The sequence below is a fragment of the Carcharodon carcharias genome, chromosome 7 (genome assembly GCF_017639515.1).
Source record: "Carcharodon carcharias isolate sCarCar2 chromosome 7, sCarCar2.pri, whole genome shotgun sequence".
Classification (NCBI taxonomy): Eukaryota; Metazoa; Chordata; class Chondrichthyes; order Lamniformes; family Lamnidae; genus Carcharodon; species Carcharodon carcharias.
In genome coordinates, this window is record NC_054473.1 from 90,106,105 (window position 1) to 90,120,861 (window position 14,757).

The 14,757-nt window shown below is 43.1% G+C and overlaps 1 protein-coding gene across 1 annotated transcript; it reads left to right on the top strand.

The window, feature by feature from the left end:
• rpl32 (ribosomal protein L32) lies at positions 1 to 7,527 on the top strand. Its single transcript, XM_041190782.1, has 4 exons — positions 1 to 86; positions 2,563 to 2,663; positions 2,964 to 3,145; positions 7,349 to 7,527. Exons 2-4 carry the CDS (start codon positions 2,568 to 2,570, stop codon positions 7,476 to 7,478), a joined length of 408 nt encoding a protein of 135 aa, XP_041046716.1. The 5' UTR covers positions 1 to 86; positions 2,563 to 2,567; the 3' UTR covers positions 7,479 to 7,527.
• Positions 7,528 to 14,757: the final 7,230 nt, after the last annotated feature.

Consider the following 14,757-nt stretch of genomic DNA (forward strand, 5'->3'; position numbering starts at 1 on the left):
AACTTCCTCTTCTCTGCCCTATATATCCCGGTGGCCCCCAGCGTGGCTTTCTCTTCCGGTTCTTTCGGCGAGCGAGAGTCCGACAGGTGAGGGCTATCCGCTGCCATCAGCCTCAATCCGCCGCCATCCGCCTCGCCAGCGCTACCACTGCTGCCGCCGCGTCCCGCTCTCTCTCTGCTGCTCGATATTTGTCGACCGATGGTCCGCTGCCCCATTTCGGGAGCCCGGGCCCTGGCTTCAGGCCTCAGTTCCAGACCGAGCGGGGAGCTGGGCCTCCCTCTCTCGGAGAGGGCTCTGAACCAGCTGGACAGCAGCGGGGAGGTTGAGGGATGGAGCCGGGTGTTCCCCAGGAGTCAGTATGAAGAACACAGCTCCCCTTAAGTTACTGACGTGGGCTTGAATATACTGGGCACCATTCCAGAGTGAGCACATAACTAAACTTAGAAATGTGATAAACAATAAGCTGGAGATTAACAGATTTTAGGGTGACATAGATTATAGAAATGGGTAGATACATGGGTTATTAAATTTAAAGCAGAGAAGTGTAAAATGGTGCATCTTGCTAAGAAGAATTGTACGATTTTAAAAAGGCACAGAACAGAGAACGGGGAGCATATGTACAGAAATCTCGATGCATCAGGGCAAGTTGGGAAGGCAACTTATAAAAACAATTGGGATCCTCGGCTTTATTAATAAAGGAATACGGTAAAAAAGCATGAGCTGCAACTTTGTTTGATGTCTGTACATATGCCCTTTCCCCTGTTCTCTCTGTACTGCACCCTCTGTAAAACTGTCATTTAGTTGACCTTGCCTCACCCCATTTCTTCTTAGCAAAATGCACCATTTTACACTTTGCTTTAAATTTAATGACCCATGTGTCTACCCATTTCTCTAAATTTATGTTATCCTAAACTCTGTTAATCTCCATCTTATTGTTTATAACATTTTGGCAAGTTTTATGTCATTTGCAAACCTTGGAATGGTGCCCTGTATATTCAAGCCCAGGTCAATAATTTAACATGGGGAGCTTTGTTCTTCACATTGACCCCTGGGGAATACAGCTGTATTTGTCACTCCAGTCTGAACCAGTAGCTTGCTGATTCATGAATGCTTTAATCTGTTGAAAACCTTGTTATATCTGGTTTTAAATTCTGATTTGGAATAATTCTTTACGAGCTGGGTCAAATAGGAAAGATGCCACTTTCTATTTAGACAATGCCATGCCACTTCAGAGCTCCTTACATCAGCACAGGCTGACCCTCACTGCCTGACACTCACCTGGTGAGTTCTGTGCTCTTCCAGAACCAGGTAGGAGGAAGAGTGAAGCAGAGAACCCATTCCAATTCTAGTTCACCTCTGGAACCAGTGATTGGAAGACATGCCTGCTACAGACTTGAAAAGTATTTGCATCTTCTAGCTGTTAATTACATAGCTAGACAAAAGAATTCACTGGTCAGTCCAGATTTCAACCAGGACAACTGGGGGCGGTGAAGCTAATGGCTCATTTACAGAGCTGGTGGCTGGATCAAGTTGGAGGAAATTGTGGCCCGTCGGCAGGACTAGGGTGTAAGAAAATCAGTCTGCCAGCACGGGGAGGTAGAGCTGCTGTCTGCAACACAACCTCAATCTTGAATGATGTCACCGAGGGGCAACAAGTGGGTAAGGGATCAGATTCTCTACCCCAGGAGGCGTGGATGCACCATTGTTGAATACAAGCTAGGTTTCTCAGGAAACCAAGGGACATGGGCAGCGAGTGGATAAGTGGAGTTAGGGCTGGTGTTTAGCCATGATCGTATATAATGGTGGAGCAGGTTCAACAAGCTGTGTGGATGACTCCTGCTCTGGTCTCGTGTTCTTGTATAAGCAAAGGATCATGTCAACAAAATGAGGCATGCTAGAAGAGAAGTTTAGATTTTATACATAGTGGTTTAGGATAATGAATGTGTACAAATCAGGTGGAGATTTAACAAGTTGATATCAAGGTTGGGAAACAAATACTGAGGATGGACTGTTTCCACTAGAATGCAGATGGTTCAGAGGATTTGGAGAAAGTATTTTAAATGAAAGCATCTTATGGATAGTCTTTCCTTGTTCATCTCTTCTGGGTGGGAGTCAGTATGGAAATGTGGTGGCCAACAGTTTAAAACGTTGATAGTGAGAATAGATCTTTGGAGATGTTTCATTACACCAGTGGTGGATGTTGCAGGGAATGTATTGTCACAGTGAGTAGCTGAGGCAAAGCCTACTGCATCTTTGAAGGGAAAAGCAGCGAATGTTACAAGGACAGATTTAATAAGCCAAATGGCCTGTTTCTGTGCTGTGAACTGGAGTGTCTGCACTGAATGAACATTTGACTCATGGCTGTGATTTTGCCACCAGGCAAATAAGCAGGTGATGTTTTCAGACTGGTTTCATGGTAGGAGCGCTGTCCTGGATCCATATCTCAGCATCAGGAAAGTCTTATGGTAATCAAGTGTGAACTGGTAGTGTAAACCACCTGATAGTTGCTGTTGGTGTAGAGCTGTTGATTGCTGCTGCTAAGCTGAACGTTTTCTCTGTCAGGTACCATGGCTGCCCTAAGACCACTTCTGAAGCCGGACATTGTGAAGAAACGCCGGAAGAAGTTCATTCGTCACCAGTCAGATCGCTATGTGAAGATTGCGGTAAGCTTCTCAACCCTTTCAGTCGAGCTGCTATTGGTGTTCAGTGAGGCTGTGATTCAGCCACTTGTAAACATAATGTTTCTTGCATGTTCTCAATAGCAATCTAGATGTTTGCTTTGAGCTGTTCTGTGTTGAATGTGAGAGATGTTGGGAGCATATAGAAGCCTTGTCAGTGTGTGCGGAGGGAGGTGAACACAAGTCCATGCTGAAGGGGTATCCTAGGCTTTGGATAGTTTTGTACTGGAGCAATGTGAATGAATATGGAGAACTTTATTTTCTATGAAAATCTGCCTTTAACAGCGTAACTGGCGTAAACCCAGAGGGATTGACAACCGAGTGCGCAGAAGGTTTAAGGGTCAAATTCTGATGCCTAACATCGGTTACGGCAGCAACAAGAAGACCAAGCACATGCTGCCCTCGGGATTCAAGAAATTCCTGGTCCACAATGTCAAGGAGCTGGAAGTCCTAATGATGAGCAACAAGTAAGGGTCCCTCCTGTAACTGAGCTGCTGTATGTGACTGCCCCGTGTCAATTCCTCTTTGGAGTTCAAAGCATTTGTTGTGCCTGAGGTTATGCAGATAGTGATAAACTCAACATGACTGGGCTTTCCTGGATTGTGGCTAAGCCATATTACTGGGCCAGAGAAGAACGGCTGAAAATTCCAACCTGCAGTTGGTTGATGTTGAGCATTTCCCTCATTGCTCCCAATATGTGTATTTCACTTGAGGACTATCACAGATGATTCTATGAATGTGTGTCTGTGCTGGGTATTTGAAAGAGCTGTTGAGTTGGTCCCTTTCCCCAAAGTACTGCAGATGTATTCCCTCCAAGCACATATAAAATTCTGCTTTTGAAAGATCTTTGCCACCCTTTCTAGCTGTGTAATTTCAAATATTAACTTACTGTGTTCATAAAAAAACAAAGTAGTGCAAGGGGCTTTGCCTTGCGTGCTAGACAATATCCTGAACCAAAACGGCAAAAACATGCTGTACACAAATTGGCTGCCATGTTTCCAGCATTACACTTCCTTAATGTAAATAAACTTGTCTAACGCTAACCATACTCTCAATTTCTGCCATTGGTTACTGTTTGAACAATGCCTCGTGCTCATGGTGTAGGGTGTAACATATTAGCATGGATAGAAGATTGGCTAGCAGAAAGAGAGTATGCATAGATGGATCTTTTTCAGATTGGCAGGGTGTGATAAATGGAGTCCCACAGGGGTCTGGGCTGGGGCCTCAACCTTTTTACAATTTACATCAATGACTTAGGTGAGGGGAGCAAAGGCATGGTAGCTAAAGTGGAAAGTATGTTGTGAAGAACAGATAAGGAGTTTGCAGACAAATATCAATAAGTTGAGTGGGCAAACATCTGAGAGATGGAGTACAATGGGAAAATGTGAAGTTGTTCACTGGCAGGAAAAACAAAAAAGCAGAGTATTACTTAAATGAGAACGGCTGCAGAATTCAGAGGTGCAGAGGGATCTAGGTGTTCTAGTGCGGGAGTCACAAAAAGTTAGCATGCAGGTACAGCAAGAAATTAAGATGGCTAATGAATGCTGTACTTTACTACGAGAGGAATTGAACATAACATTAAGGATGTATGCTTCAGTTATACAGGGCGTTGATTGGCGGGACCACATCTTGAATACTGTGCAGTTTTGGCCTCCTTATTTCAGGAAGGATGTAAATGCATTGGAGGCAGTTCAGAAGAGGTTTACTAGATTGATACTTGGAATGAGTGGGCTGTCTTATGAGGAAAGGTTGGACAGAATGGGCTTGTTTCCACTGGAGTTCAGAGAATGGAGGGGTGATTTAATTGAAGTATACGAGATCCTGAATGGCTTTGACAAGGTGGACGTGGAAAGGATGTTTCATCTTGTGGGAGAGTCCAGAACTAGGGGCCACTGGTTTAAAATTAGGGATCGCTCTTTTAGGACAGATGAGGAGAAATTTTTTCTGAGGGTTATGTGACTTTGGAATTCTCTGCTTCAGAAGGTGGTGGAGGTGGGGGTCATTGAATATTTTTAAGGCAGAGGTAGAGAGATTCTTGTTAGGCAAGAGAATCAAACGTTATCGGGGTGAGATGGGAATATGTAATTAGAAATACAAACAGACCAGCTATGATCTTATTGAATGGCGGAGCAGGCTCGAGGGGCCACATGGCCTACTCCTGTTCCTATTTCACATGCTCCCAAGGATTAGTGCTGGGGATTGGGACATTGACTAACTTTGATTAACCAGAGTCCAGCAGCCACTTCAGATATTTTCCCATTTTCAAAAAAGAATTGGTTCTGAAAAAATGAACTAATTTCAAGGTGGTTAACTGCTGTTGTAACAATCTTCTAGAAGGGAGATTGAAATCGAACTCTACAGATCAGTTAGTGTAACATCAATTGTGGAGAAGCTCTTCAAATTCATAATTTGAGATAATATGGAATACAAGAGATAACTGAGGACAAGAACTATCAGTCACAGTGAGCATGAAGCTGTTGTAATGTCCTTTTAGGGGAGGAAACCCTCAGTTTCTTACACAGTTTGGGCCGTTAAATTACTCCAGTCCCACACTAATGGCTAACCCTTAATCGCCTTTAAAATGGCCCAGCAAGTCTCTCAGCTGTATCAAGCTGGTGAAGAAGGAAGCATTCTCATGGTAACTGAGTAATAGGCACTCAAGGCTAGCCTTACCACATGCGAATTGGGAACAGGAGTTAGCCCCTCGATCTTGCTCTGCCATTCAGTAAGATTATAGCTGATCTTGTCCCACATTTCAGGAATAAATAGAATTTTGTAGGGATATTTCACTTGTCTCCTTTTAGTTATCTTCAAATTTCTGAAAGTCTCTAAAGCTTGTTAAGTTATCTTCAAGAATCAAACGTGTTGTGCAAGAGGAAAAGGCTAGCAGGTTTGTTGCTCGGTTTGGGAAAGTGCTTTCTCCCAGAAACCCATGTATGGTCCACATCTCGGATGTTTGAGATTTGGCATGTGATAACAAGGCTACTCAGCGAGGAGTGGAGAGGGTTTGAGGGGGACATGGCTTAGCTGAATGGACCAGTGCCTTGTGGCTGCTATGTGAAAAGATAAGGTAAGGAGAGGTAGTGAAGGAATATTCAAATACATCATTTCTCGCAAGTGAATGCAGATAGAATACTGCGATATTGAATAGGCTGTTACAGGAATGTCATCAGAGCCAAATGTACCAGAGAGGAGTGGGGAGAGTGAATCTATTGGGATAGAAACTGAGAAAATGTACAGTTTTAAGATTCAGAGCGATTTTGCTCTGCTCTGGCCAGTGAGTAAGCAATTTAAAATCAGTCAGGATTTGGGGGAACTTTTTTATCTTTTTGCAGTGTTCTAAAAACATTGACTGTCTTAGCACCACTAATTTGCATTTTTTTTACAAAGGCTGGAGAGAGGGGCAGTGGGATTGGCTTGGGATTGATACAGGACTATGGAGAGAGAGCAGGGCAGTGGGATTAGTTTGGGATTGGTTACAACAAAGTGATTGACAGTTACATTGGGGCTCAATGGCCTTGTGCGCTCAATGTCAATGTTTGGTCTTGCTCTAAAATCTGTAGACGGGGTAGTTGAAGGTGACACTGACAAACGGGGGTTCCTCCTGCCCTTAGTTGGTCCCAAAACCCCTGAAATCTGAAGCGCGCTCTCCTGCATCATTTCTCTGGCTATGTGTTAACCATTTTTATCTGACTGTTCCTATACTCAGTTGTGTATGACACTGCGAGGAATCCAGAGATTACTACCCTTGAGGCTCCTGAAATTCTGACTGCTGGATTTCAACCTTTTCTTTCCTATGTTGTTAGTTCCTAAATGGACCAGAACTTCTGCCTGTCATCCTTCCCTACAACCCTACACGCTCTACACCTCTATCCTGGCAACAAGGAGGAACACACCCTGTGGAACTCAGATCATTGATTGGAGAAAAGTTTGCCTATCACTGGCTTAACCCACCCCTAATTGCCCTTGAGAAGGTGGTGGTGAGCTGCCACCTTAAACCACTGCAGCCCATGTGGCGTAGGTACACCCAGAATGCTGTGGATGTGCTCCTTCTGTCATTGTGATCCAGCTTGAGATTCCTGCACTGCAAAATACCCCCTACACACCATTCTCTTGAACTCTAGCTGTTGAGTGACCATCTCCTGGAATGTGTGCTTCTGGAGATCTGCAGCTTCCCTTGTGCCTGGCAGTAACTCCAACATTCTTCAAGCGCCAAAACCTCTGGTTCAAGCAACTGGAGGCACCTCTTAAACACATGGGCTATCCAGCACAAAGTAAAATTTCAGTTTGACAAAGACACTTTCAATTACTAAACACCTCACCAGTGCATTCTCATTCCCACCAAATTTTTGTCTCTAGTGATTCACCCAGCTCTCTGCTCAAGCTTGATTCAAGGGAAACATCTCTGAAACGTGATGTTCAGGAGTTTTCTTCCTGAAGCTAAGGGGCTCAGGATAATGCTAGACTTAGTAATGAGCAAATTTGTCACTGAATGCAGTTTATGCAGATTGGTTTATGTCTGCCCTCTTCAAGGGGCTTCTAGTCAAGTGCTGTACTGTCATGTCTAAATAACAGCTGAAGACTATCAGCAATGAGTACACAGTGCTGCAGATGAAATCTAACTAGCACAGATTTGGGTACGAATCTAAAAAAGTTTGTTCTTTTTCTAGGACTTACTGTGCCGAGATCGCTCACAATGTCTCCTCCAAAAACCGCAAGACAATTGTGGAGAGGGCAGCCCAGCTCGCAATCAAGATCACTAATCCCAACGCCAGATTACGCAGTGAAGAGAATGAATAAAGTGTCCTGGCAAAGCTGCATCTCTTTAATAAAGGTTTAACGTACAGAACCTTCTGAATTGTTTCTTAGTGGAGTGTTTTAGTATACAGTGACTACACAAGTACTTCATGAACTGTAAAACCTTTGAGCTATATTGAAGGCTTCCATCTAGTCTGAGAAACAACTTTACCATTACTTTGCATTTCCTGTCACTCAGTCAACTTGGTATCCTTAATTAATGTACACTAGGGGTCACTGCTTAAAAATAAGGGGTTGCTCATTTAAGACAGATAAGAAATTTTTTCTCTTGAGAGTTGTCTTTGGAACTCTCTTCCTCAAAAGGCGGTGGAAGCAGAGTCTTTGCATATTTTTAAGACAGAGCTAAATAGATTATTGATTAACAAGGGGGTGAAAGGCTATTGGGGGTAGGTGGAAATGTGGGGTTGAGGTTATAATCAAATCAGCTATAATCTAATTGAATGGCCTAGTACCGATTCGTACGTATGTAATTGATCTACTTGGCGCACCTCGTTCCCAAGCAGATCCTGCACTGCCCCCTTTCTCACTGGACTAGAAATATACTGTTGTTGAAAATTCTGCTGAACACACTTCAGAAACTCTCCCTCCCTCCTTTCTTCTCTCTGTCCTTTACATTATTACTATCCCAGTCTATAATGATATCACTACTCCACACGCATGTCTGTAATTTCCCTGCAGATTTGTTCTAATCTTTCCCACTTAGTGGCCTATAAAATACACCCAGTAGTGTACTGGCTGGTGCCTCTATTGTTGCTTAGCTCTAAACAAATTGTCACACAACACCCAGCAACTACCCTTACACTGATATCACAGAGCAGAACGGTGCTGTTCAATACATTACAGTGCCATTTAGCAGCCTAACTTCAGATCAACAACTTGTGTGCTCCGTCTAAAGATAGGCCCTTGTCTCATTGGCTGCTGTTTCATCCTGAGCTGTTTTTCTTAGCAGTCTTTGTCAGCGGTTGTTTGCAATTGCCTTCCACACTCGGGTGAGGAGGCAGATTGCAAGTTGACCTCAGCCAAAAGGGGAATTGAATCTGCACATTTGATGTTTTTCTGGGCCATGATATATTGAGGAAAACGGGACCTAAAACAAACACCCAGGTCTTAACCCCAGCTTTTGGTCACGTGTAAGGAGCCTGCTAAAGTAAGATTTGCATTTACATAGCACCATTCATAACCTCAACACAGCCAATGAGGTACTTTTGACGTGTTGTTACTTGTAGGAATTGCAGCAGCTAATTTGTGCACAACAATCTCAACTCTCCTCTCTCCTCCGTCTTTCCCTTCCTCCCTCCTACTCCCTCCCCATCTCCTCCCCTCCCTCCTGTTCCTCTCTCTCCTCATCTCCTTCCTCTTTCTCCAAGCCTTCTCTCCCCTCCGCCTCCTCTTCCTGCTATTTATTCCCCTCACTCTATTCCCTACCCTCCTTTCTTCACTCTCCCTTATCTTTTTTTCATACTCCCCTTATTCCCTCTCCCTTTTATTTCTCACTCTTTCCTTCTTGTTTCTTTACTCACTTTGCTTTTCCTTCCTCTCCCTTCAGGGAGCACATATCCTTTAAACATCTCATTCGCCATGACGTTTGCGCGTAAGCCACTTTATGTCATGTGGACGTGGAGGTGCAACTCTGGTGTTGAGAGGTTGTTTGAAGTTTGTGATTTAACCATTCAGACAATTGACTGCTTCAATTCCTATTATCACTTTTTGCCATGAGTAAAAACTAAGTCATGGTACAGAGACTGGTACTAGTAAGAAAACTCAAAATGAAACTAGAAATTATGAAATGTTTTGATGTGGAGAATGAGAGGTTGATATTGGGAGAGTGCTTAGGCTATCTCGTACCACAGTTAGAACAATTCATGGTAATGCAGACAAAATCAAAGAAATTGTGCAGTGTAACACTCCTAAGTGCTAACAAGATAAGTTGTACTAGAAACAGCACCATGGAAAGACTCTTGGTAGTTTGAATTGAAGACCAAAACCAGGTGACTTAATTTGAAGGTCATCCAAGTGAAAGTTAAAAGCCTGTATGACGACTTACAGAATGAACGGAGTGAAAGATTGTTTTAGTGCTAGTTGTGGTTGGTTCAAACGTTTTTTAAGAGGCATTACTATTTGATAACATCGTGACCAGTGAAGTGGTTAATGCACACACTGAAGCAGCTGAAAAATTACCTGCCTTTTTGAAGAAAGTTATCAAAGAAAGTGACTACTCACCAAAACTAGTCTTTAGCGACGATAAGACAGGACTTTATTGGAAGCGTAGGCTGCATAGAACATACATTTCTAACGAGAAAAAGCCTGCAGCAGGATTTAAACCACCAAAGATCATATAAACCTGGTTGGGAAAGCTGCAAGAGATTTCAAGTTTCAGCCATTCAGTCAGAGACACATAGAGATTCGAAAGGTTATTCTGAAGAACATCTACGTGTTATTTGGTGATCAAATAAGAAAACCTGGATGACTAGGGCACTTTTCCAAGAATTTTTCTCTAGATACCATCCCTGTTTGAAAGGAATACAGTGCCAAAGAAAATATCAACTTCAAGTTATTGCTTATGCTCCAGGTCATCCTATCAACCTTGATAACTTTTTGGAAAATGTGAAGGTGATTTCCCCGCCTCCCAACTCGACTTCATTGCTACAGCCTATGGAACAGGGAGCAGAATCACAGTGCAGAAGAGGCTCTTTGGCCCATTGAGTCTGCACCGACACGAGAAACACCTGACCTACCTACCTAATCCCATTTACCAGCACTTGGCCCATAGCCTTGAATGAGCCAAGTGCTCATCCAGGTACTTTTTAAAGGATGTGAGGCAACCCGCCTCCACCACCCTCCAATTCATTGAATACTTTCTTGTCAAATTACTCCTTCCAAAGTGTATCACTTCACACTTTTCAGGGTTAAATTCCGTCTGCCACTTATCTGCCCATTTGACTATCCCACCTATATCTTCCTGTAGCCCAAGACAATCAACCTCACTGTTAACCACCCAGCCAATCTTTGTGTCATCTGCAAATTTACTAATCCTACCCCCCAGATAGTCATCTATGTCTTTTATATAAATGACGAATAATAGGGGACCCAGCACAGACCCCTACACGATATCACAATATCGACATTCCAGGCTTATTATTTACATCGTATCTTCTCCCAGGTCATCAAGGAGACAGATGGTGGGAATAAATCAGGAAATTTGGCATGCCTATTGTCTCCTCAAGGGTATTGGCAATATTGCTGAATCATGGAACGAGGTTATGTTATCGTGTATGAATGGCATGTGGTGAAAAGTGGGCCTGAATGTGTTAATGAATCTGAAGGACTTGATGATATTGCCCTGGAGTTAATCAGGAAATTGCAATCTTAGCAAAGGAAGTTGGTTTTGAAGAGGTGGGGCTGACGTGGTGGAGCAGCAAGAAGAATACCCGAATGGGCATTTAATGAAACTAGAAAAACGAGCTGAAGAAGAAAAGCAGCACGCTGTTGAAATACTACCCCCTCTGACGGTAACAACAAAATGATTGTCAAAAACTTTGCTCCTTTAATAAGTTGAAATGGAAATCTTGACTGAGGACACTCTGAACAGATATCGCAGTTCCAAAATGAATAGGGTGATCAATGGTGACTTTGAGTCCGACAAGGAAATTTAGCAGCAGAGGGAAAAAACAACCTTTGGATACATTTTCGAAGGCCATTGATGATCGTGTCCCCTTTGTCCCATTAACTCCATCACCCACCATCTCTACAGGCGAGTTCCAAAACCATCGCTGCTGAGTATCACCTAATATCAATGTATCATTCCTTTATATTCAGAACTTTATTTTATTTTAAAAGTTATTTAATTTGGAATGTACTGCACATGTAAGAGTATTTCAACTTAATTTTTTTCAGACAAGAAACATTTATATGTTTACTCTTGGGAAACTGCTTCTCTTCATGTTGTTTCACTTAAGGTCGCACTTTTCAAGAACACAAGGAAGAACTCTAGCTCAAGTGCAGGATAAACATTACAGTGTAAAGGGTTAACAGATGGGATATGCGAATGTGTGACATAGATGATGATGTACCACTGACATCAATCAGTCATGTGTCAAGGCTCACTCTAGAGAGAGTGAGAGAGCTTGGAAGACCATGCCTCGGAGCAACATGCCTACTCCGAAACCTATTTAGATGTAGGACTTGTTGATTGTAAACACACTCTGATATCTGCTTAGTACTACATCTAGAGTCCAAGATAGAAGAACCATCTCAGAACATGTTGGCAGCAGTGAAGACATTGATGTTATTGAAGGAACCACACAGTGAAGAAAAACTTGATAGCAGCTTGTACCAAATTGATGGAAGGAAGAGGCACACTGAGCAGAGGTAAAGATGACCATCCCTGGTGAGCAGTCCCTGCCCCTACCCCGCCCATTTGACTGCCTCGAGGGCCAGCAGAGAGATCATCGGTGGGAGTATTGGAAATGCCATTTTCTCCAGCACTGAGCAGCATAAGGCCTTCACAAAAAAGTGCAAAGGCTTCAAACCAGTTCCTTTCTTTATGCAGTAGGTCCAGTAGCAGATGACGTTTTCCTAAGGCAGGTTGTGCTGGAGTCTGCCATAAACTTTGAGTCCATTCTTAAAGCCATTGGCACTTATTTTAACCTGAAGTGAAACTTGATTATTAAATGAGCATGTCCTAACCAGTGGTCACAACAAACTGGGGGATTGATTGAATTCTTTCTAACTGACTATATCGTCTAGTTAGTTCTTGTGGATACTAGGCACTAAAGGACAAGCTAATCTGTGATCACATAGTCATGGATGTCCGGAATGAAAAACTCTCCAACTTTCTGCAGACCAAAGATGATCTCACTTTGGATCAAGTGGTCCAGTTTGTGAGACAGCCCGAGCTTAGAGATTTTAACCAAACTATAATTCAGTGTGACTCCGAGACTTCACATGACTCTGACTATTGGTCAGTTACAGTCCAAGTTCAAGGCTTCAATACTACTTTTAAAATCGATACCAGTGTTGCTGTTAACTTATTAGCAGATGTTCTCAAGTGGCTTCAGCCAATGACCCGTCAGCCATCAGACATCACGTTACAAGGTCCGGGTGGCATAGACCTTCCAATCAAAGCTCCTCTCAGCTACAAGGAGAGACAGATCATTGATTCTTTCCATGTTCTTCAAAACCAACATACACCCTTATTGAGTGCCGATGTTGACATGCTCCTGGAATCCTGGAAAAATCAGATCATGATCATCATTTGAATGACTCACTGTCCTTCATGAAACAATCTTTAACCTTTTGTTTAGAAGCAGTGGAAATTCAGCCTTCAGAAGTTGACAAAGTTTATACACTCAACAGCAAATTTCTTTCTTTCACAGAGACATCATCTATTAGACTCCGGGCGGAGATGAAGTTATCAATCTCTCAGTTTTTCACAATGTATGACCAAAGGTGGAGGACACAGAAGGCAGTGCAGCAGACAGTGCCAATCCCCATGAAGAGCTGCTGGACCTGAATTGGCTCTTCCTAGAAAGTGATGAGGAAGAATCTCTTGTATACTGAGTGATATCTTGGAGATTGAGGCCCGAGAGAATCATTTGTCTTTTCAGTTGATGGACACACATTATGAAGTCTCTGTTGTCTTAGTAGAGGAGTCAGCTGTGTTTTCAGTGCCTGAGCAGCATTCAGATCTTAGTTCCACTGAACCTACCACTGTATTGTCTATTTCACCTCCTGTTCTCAATGAAAAATCTTAGAGAGAATGCCTTGAGTCCAGGTTAGATTCCATAGAAAACCACACTGTTAAAGAGGTAATACCTTCCAGGGGTGAAGGTCAATCGACATCCATACTTCAGACCCAGCTGCAAGTCTTCCGTCCGGAGCTGGAGGTCAGCACAGAGGCTGCAGCAGAATCTTTATCCCTTCTGAAGCTGCAGAATCCTGTACAGCTACCTTGTCCCTGAGTTGAATGTCCACAGGAAATTCCTCTCATAACAGAAGATGAGATTATCTTGACTCCATATTCTCAGCAAGTCTTCCCATTGCCCTTAATGGAGGAACCTCGTACAGAGAGAAGTGTGGTTCTCTTACCACTGCCTACAGGAAGTAGACAGTCATCCAGAAATATCATTGGAAAATCATCTCCTCTTCTTTTCCTGACAGCCTTACAGGGATTTGGTCATTTTTTTTTTCCTTTGACGTCTAAGTTCATTGAAATTTTAAATCTTCAGTGCCTTTCCAGTCATCTATTCAACAGTGAAAGATACAGCTGTGACAGTCTTTCCTGAGTCACAGAATCACAGAATCTTAACGGCACAGAAGGAAGCTATTTGGCCCATCGTGTCTGCACTGGCTCTTCAAATGAGCATTATGACCTAGTGCCATTGCCCTGCCTTTTCCCTGTACTCCTGCACATTTTTTCTATTCAAATAATCATCTAATGCCCTCTTGAATGCCTCGATTGAACCTGTCTCCGCCACACTTCCAGGCAGTGCATTCCAGACCCAAACCACTCGTTGTTTGAAAAAGTTCTCTCATGTCACACTTGCTTCTTTTGCAAATCACTTTAAACCTTTGCCCTCTTGTTCCTTGGAGTTGAAGGTCATCCCTCTTCTGAAGCTCTTTCCCTGTGTGCTTCGAGGGAACAACAAGTTTCTCAGAGTATCCTGAGTTCTTCTCTTCAAGTCCCAGAGGTCAATTCTCTTTAGTCTTCTCTCTTGGATCAGTTTTCCTTTGAAAAGTCTTTATTGTCCTTGCAGTCCAGTCATCCTGCAACCTACACTCTGCTCCCCAGCTATGCTGCTAAAGTGTTGTCCCATTCTGCAGGTGATGATGTCCTATCAGATACAGAAGAAAGTCCTTTTTCAAGAAGTCTTCCCTAAGGACCCAAAATACTTTCAGGATTGGAGGGTAGAATCTGTAGTTGTAAAAAGGGAGCTACAGAAATGTAATGTAAATGTGTTGTTAAAAAATAGGATAGTACACTGGGCGAGGTGTAGTATAAAGGATTAACAGATGGGATATGCTGATGTATGACAATGATGATAAAAACAAAAAAACTGCGGATGCTGGAAATCCAAAACAAAAACAGAATTACCTGGAAAACCTCAGCAGTCTGGCAGCATCGGCGGAGAAGAAAAGAGTTGATGTTTCGAGTCCTCATGACCCTTCAACAGAACTAGGTAAATCCAAGGAAAGGGTGAAATATAAGCTGGTTTAAGGTGTGTGTGTGTGGGGGAGGGGGGTGGGGGGGGTGGGGGGTGTC

Coding starts and splice junctions, on each gene's coding strand:
- rpl32 (XM_041190782.1), top strand. CDS start 2,568: ATGGCTGCCCTAAGACCACTTCTGAAGCCGGACATTGTGAAGAAACGC. Junction 2,664..2,963: donor ATCGCTATGTGAAGATTGCG/GTAAGCTTCTCA, acceptor TGCCTTTAACAG/CGTAACTGGCGTAAACCCAG. Junction 3,146..7,348: donor GTCCTAATGATGAGCAACAA/GTAAGGGTCCCT, acceptor TTCTTTTTCTAG/GACTTACTGTGCCGAGATCG.